Consider the following 6000-nt stretch of genomic DNA (forward strand, 5'->3'; position numbering starts at 1 on the left):
GACACGTCCTCACCTTAGGACCTTTGCGTTTGCTGTTCCCTCTGCCTGAAATGCTCCCCTCCTATATATCCACGTGGCTTGTTCCCTCACCTCCTTGAAATCTTTGCTCAAATATCACTTTCTCAGAGAAGCCTCCCTAAGCACCCTATTTAAATCTGCAGTTCGCGCAGCCCTTCCTATCTCCCTCCCTACTTTGTTCTCCATAGGCACCTACCACCTTTAATATACTTGTTTATTTTTATTGTCTGTCTCCCCCAGTTAGATTGTCCATGAGGACAAGAGTTTACATTTATTTGTTTCATTGGCCCTAGAAAGGTGCCTGGCATATAGTAAGCACTCAATAAATATTTGTTGAATGAATGTATGAATAAAAAAATAGATTCCCCCCACTAGGCACCAAGACCATCGGGAGGGCAGGGTTGCAGCTTTCTCCTCAGGGGGAGAGGAAGCTGTGATAAAGGGAACTCAAGAGGCCAGAGTCCCCATCAGCATCTCCCCCAATCATGTGGGTCAGGGAGAGGGCAGTGAGAAATGAAGACTCCCAGCTGCAGAAGAGGAAATAGGTTGGGGGCGGGGGAGAGAAGGAAAGGTGTGCCCATCAGTGCTGGGGCAGAGTGGCTGGAGCTTGGGGCGGGGAGTTTAGACTAAAGTGTCTCAGTGAGGGGGACGCACTGTCCTGGCCTCCCCTAGAAGCCACTAGCCAAAAAGAGCAGCAAAGGGGATAAAGAGTGTGCCTAGGGAGGACATTTATCAGAGGCTACTCCCCACTCTGTTGAACCCACAGTGACCAGCACCGCCCCACCCCTAATGTCGGCCTCACCCCCTGGCTCTTGTGTCCACCAATGCTATCTCTCTCAGCACCACTGGCCTCCAAAGAATCTATTTTTTTTTTTTTTTTTGGCTGTGTCATGCAGCTTGTGGGATTTTAGTTCCCCCACCAGGGATTGAACCCAGGCCCTCGGCAGTGACAGCGCCACAGTCCTAACCACTGGACCACCAGGGAATTCCCCCAAAGAAGCTACTGAAATTCTCAAATTCCAGAGCTCTGTAGATTTTACTGAAAATTTCAAAGGAGATAAGATGAGGGGATTACATTGTACATCCTAAAGCAAACAAAGACTCCTTTGTCAGACACTTCCATATTTCCAAGTGCCTCTCTGGAGCTGCCAGGTGGGAAGTGAAGTACCTCTCCCTTTCCAGACCCTGCACCCATCTTGCCACCCTCCCAGATCTGCCAGCAACTTCAGGTTCTTCTCCCATCCACAGTGCAGAAAAATTCAGTCAGCCTTTCCTCAGCTCCCTATCCAAACCTGCGTGTCCAGACTTGTGAAACCTGGGCCTCAGTCACCTGAACCTCCAGACCTGTTCAGAGATTCTTTGTTCCTGAGAATAAACGCTCCCTGGGGTCTTACTGACCTTCCCCCACTCCTTTGGTGGCTTATCGAAATATTTCTTTCACACGCACACTGGGCTCCCCTTAAGAGGAATTAAGGAGAATGTTGTTTTCTCATCTCCTTTCTACACCCAGCTCCCCCTTCTTCCTGGGTGCTAGTGTCAGCAGAAGCTGATGGGGAAGTGAGGCCTGGAACTCAGAGGAGGAGGGAACGAGGGGAAAGGGGAAGTTTGGGAGGGAGGCCTCCAGGAAGCTGGTGGGAGAGGACAGCTGGCAGACAGAGAGGCGCCCAGCCTGGTCTGTCTCCTCCAGCATCTGCTGAGCTATGAGCCAAACCAGGGATTTACAGGGTAGGGAAGGTGGAATAGGCAGGATCCTAAAACGGGAGAAAGGAGGTGGACAGTCCTGGGCTGGGGGCTGGGAATCTGGCCCATGAAGGCAGAATTGTGATGGCTTCAGGCTGGGCTTGGGGGTGAGGAGAGGCAGGGGGCAGTGAGGCTACATTAACCTTTGCGCCCCTTCAGGAGGAAAAGCCTTTGGGCTGCTGAAGGCCCAGCAAGAAGAGCGACTCAGTGAAATCAACAAGGTAAAAGGAAGAACTAAGGTGCAGGGCTGGGGGGGCGGGGTGGGGGGCGGTGGTGTGTGACCAGGAGGGCCTACCCAGGTTCTTGCTTTCCCCCACAGCAATTCCTGGATGATCCCAAATATAGCAGTGACGAGGACCTGCCCTCCAAACTGGAAGCCTTCAAGAGTGAGGGGAAAACTATAGGGGTGGAGAAGGGGGTGAGGAGGGTAGCATTTCCCCAGGAAGAGAGCAGATGGCAGAAACGAAGTTGACTTTTGGGGTGGGAAAAAGGAAGGCTGCCTCTATCGCCACCCTGGTTAGTCCTTTTCCCCGGCCTGCCCCTCTCAGGAGCCCCTCTAGTTCCCTACACCGTACCAGGGCCCTCAGCCTCCCAACCTTCACACTTCCTCTACCTGCCCCACCTCTTCTTCATCTTCCCCCGACACCTAGCACTCGGTCAATCCCTGCCCTGCCCCTGCCTGGGACCCTCCAGCCAGTGCTTACCCTCTCTGCTTTCTCCCCTCACCCAGAGAAATACATGGAGTTTGACCTGAATGGAAACGGAGATATCGGTGAGAAAAGGGTGATCCTGGGGGAGTGTGCAGATCTAGGAGGAGGGAGGTCTTTCCCACAGTGCTCCATTCCCAGTGGTTCGGGAGAGGGCCCATCGACCAGGGCAGGAAGGGGAATGGGGATGAGGAGGTAGAGGCGACAGAGTGAGAGAGGCTCCCCCTCTTCTTACCCCCATCCTCTGCCTCCAGATATCATGTCCCTGAAGCGAATGCTGGAGAAACTTGAGGTCCCCAAGACCCACCTGGAGCTAAAGAAATTAATCAGGGAGGTATCCAGCGGCCCTGGGGAGACTTTCAGCTACTCTGACTTTCTCAAGATGATGTTGGGCAAGAGATCTGCCATCCTAAAAATGTGAGGGTCCAGTTCCAACCTCCCCTATACTTACCTGTTTCCTCTCCCCCCACCTCCATCCCCAGGTTCACCTTCTACACATTACTCAGCATGCATTTCTCTTCCGTCTTTTGAGAGACCCTTCCAAGGTGCTATCCTCATCCATGTTCTGGTCCCCACAGTCCCCAGTACTCCCACTCCTGCCCTTTCTCCTTCTCCTCCCACCCCCACAAACCTCATCCTTTTCCTGGACTTTCACAGCAGCCTAAAATTTATTCTCTTGAGAGGACTGTCCCCTGATCCCTGTGTCTCTTCCCATCTCCATCAGGATCCTGATGTATGAAGAGAAAGCAAGAGAACAGGAGAAGCCAGCGGGTCCCCCAGCCAAGAAGGCTATCTCTGAGTTGCCCTGATTTGTGGTGAAGGAGATGTGGTGGGATTGAAGGGGCTTCTATGACTCCAACATGGAAAAAGAACACAAAATTGTGAGCCAGAGCTAAACTAATTTAAATAAACTACCCTCCTTCAGATCAACAGATCAGCTTGGTCACTGTTTGGGGAATTTTTTTTTTCCCTGGGTTTGGGAAGGAGTGAAGCGTCTTTGAGGGAAGGGTAGCAAGGATTTGCCCATCTGAGCAATCCATCAACAATTCCGTAGTATGTCTACTACAGCAGATGGTTTTGTACACCAAGGGGGATTCCAGATGTATAAGATAGCCTTGACCTCCCTCAAGGAATTTAAGTGGGATGAAAAGACATGTACGGACAAAAAATATATCATCCAAGCTCATGATGAAGAGCAAGGATTACCGTGAACCAACATTCTCTATGACTATAAGCTTTGTAACCTCAATGATTATTCAGCCTCTCTGAGTCTTTCATTTGAAAATGAGAGTAATATGATCTATCCTGCAGTGCCTGAGATATCATAAGCCCTCAATAATGTTTAAAACTTGAATGAATGGATGGATGGATAGATGAAAGAACTGGTGTTATTGAATTAAGTAAAGGATTCACGACACTATAAAGCCTGATAATTTAAGTGAAAATGAGTCTTGAGGTCCCGTTGGGGACAAGCTACAACAACCGAGTCTATCTAATAAAAGGAAAAGGGGCTTGTATTAGGAGAGTACTGAGGGCATATTCTGAGGATACAGGATCCCTGCATGGCAGAAAGGGTTAAAAAGCCAATTCCAGGGAAGGCAGGAGCCTGAGAGTTCCCAGGCCTTTGGTGAGGCTATTCCTGGACTTTTCCTCCAAGGGGTCCAGATGCATTAACTCCAGCAACTCCCAGTCATTGGCCACTATTTCAGATTTCCTTACTCCCTGGAAAGCAAGAATCAAATTGGCCCAGCTTGTTTCATGTACCAAGGACAGATCAGGCCCCTAGGGCCATTCATTTTGGCCCTTTCCAATGGTAAAGCCAGGCTGGTATCCTAAAGAGTGCTACAGTAACTGTATAGGACTTCAGATGAGGACGAGATCAATGTGGGTTCAATAAAATTTCTGAATATAACAAAATTAATAGCTAAGCTTTACTGAGCACCTACTATACACTGGGTAGATGCTTTCTGTGTATTAATTCATTTAATCTTCCCGACAACTCTGGCGACACCAAGGAGGATAGGAAGGATCTGGAGCTTAAACAATTTGTTCATTCAGGATAAATAAATTGGGTTATATTTACACAATGGACTACTATTATATAGCAATAAGAGTGAACAGACTACAACTACATGCAACAATGTGGATCAATTTCATTAATACAATGTTGAGCAAAAGAAGACAGACATAAAAGAGCCCTTACTGTACAATTCCATTTATATAAAGTACAAAAGCAAGTAAAACTAATATATATTGTTAGAAGTCAGGATAATAGTTAGCCTTGGGGGAGGGCAGTGACTACAAGAGGCCCTCGGGCAGCTTTTGTGCTAGTTAAGGTTCTGTTTTTGGTTACATGTTTTGCTCAGTTCATGAAAAGTTATCAAAATTTCATATATATATATGAAATACACATATATATTACACACTTTGATAAGAAGAATTTTTTTTTTTCTTTTTTGGCTGGGTTGGGTCTTCGTTGCTGCATGCGGGCTTTCTCTAGTTGCAGTGAGCGGGGGCTACTCTAAAGAAGATTTAAAAAATCACTTATTGGACATTAATTATGTTCCATTCCCTATTCCAGGTGCTTGGGATAGAAGAGTGAACAAAACAAAGATCCCTGCCTTTGTGAAGTTTACGTTCTGTTGTGGGAACTGGTGTGGGAGGAGGACAGACAATAAAAAGTAAACATAATTTAAAATTTATATGATCTATTAGAAAATGACAAGTATTATGAAAAAAAGAGAACGTAGAGCAGGTTAAAGGGAATGAGGGGTGCCAGGATGGTCAGGGAAGATTAAAATTTTGAAAGGGTAATCAGGAGAGGCCTCTTTGAGGAGGTGACCAACACTGAGCAAAAACTTCAAGGAAATAAAGGAGTGAGCCATGCAGGTTTCTGGGGGAAGAGTCAGTTGGGCAGAGGGAAAAGGAGCAGAAGGGCCCTAGGGTAAAGACAGGTCTGTGCAGATAGGCAGAGTAATAAAATCAGAAACATAAGAGAGGGCCAAGTCATCTAGGGTCTTGTGGGCCACAGTAAGGACTTTGGTTTTTATTCTGAGAGAAATGGAGAGGCAATGCAGGACTTTGAGCAAAGGAATGCTTTGAAAACTCCTCTGAGAAAAGGCCCCACTCTGACTGCAGTATAGAGAATAGACTGTAGGAGCAGGGGTAGACTTAGGAAGACCAGTTAGGAGGCTGTTACTGTAACCCAGGTAACAGATGAGGACGGCTCAGATCAAAGTGGAAGTGAAGAGGCTGGATTCTGTATAATTTCTCAATATAGGATTTCCTGTCTGATTGAAAGTGGAGAGTGAGATAAAGAAAGGAGTCAATGAAGTTTCCAAGGTTTTTTACTTAACTGGAATTTTTTAAAATTAATTTTTATTGGAGTATAGTTGCTTTACAATGTTGTGTTAGTTTAACTGTAATTTTTAAATTGTCATCAGCTGAGATGGTGAAGGCTGTGGATAGAGCAGGTATTGGAGGACTGGAGATCAAAATGTTCAGTTTTGGACATACTGAATTTGAAATGATGTTA

The 6000-nt window shown here is 47.0% G+C and overlaps 1 protein-coding gene across 1 annotated transcript; it reads left to right on the top strand.

The window, feature by feature from the left end:
• The first annotated feature begins 1591 nt into the window (after nucleotides 1-1591).
• Nucleotides 1592-3395, top strand: AIF1 (allograft inflammatory factor 1). Its single transcript, XM_082411595.1, has 6 exons — nucleotides 1592-1743; nucleotides 1918-1979; nucleotides 2078-2144; nucleotides 2489-2530; nucleotides 2720-2882; nucleotides 3190-3395. Exons 1-6 carry the CDS (start codon nucleotides 1719-1721, stop codon nucleotides 3272-3274), a joined length of 444 nt encoding a protein of 147 aa, XP_082267721.1. The 5' UTR covers nucleotides 1592-1718; the 3' UTR covers nucleotides 3275-3395.
• Nucleotides 3396-6000: the final 2605 nt, after the last annotated feature.

The sequence above is a fragment of the Balaenoptera physalus genome, assembly GCF_965194825.1.
Source record: "Balaenoptera physalus genome assembly, chromosome: 11".
Taxonomy (NCBI): domain Eukaryota; kingdom Metazoa; phylum Chordata; class Mammalia; order Artiodactyla; family Balaenopteridae; genus Balaenoptera; species Balaenoptera physalus.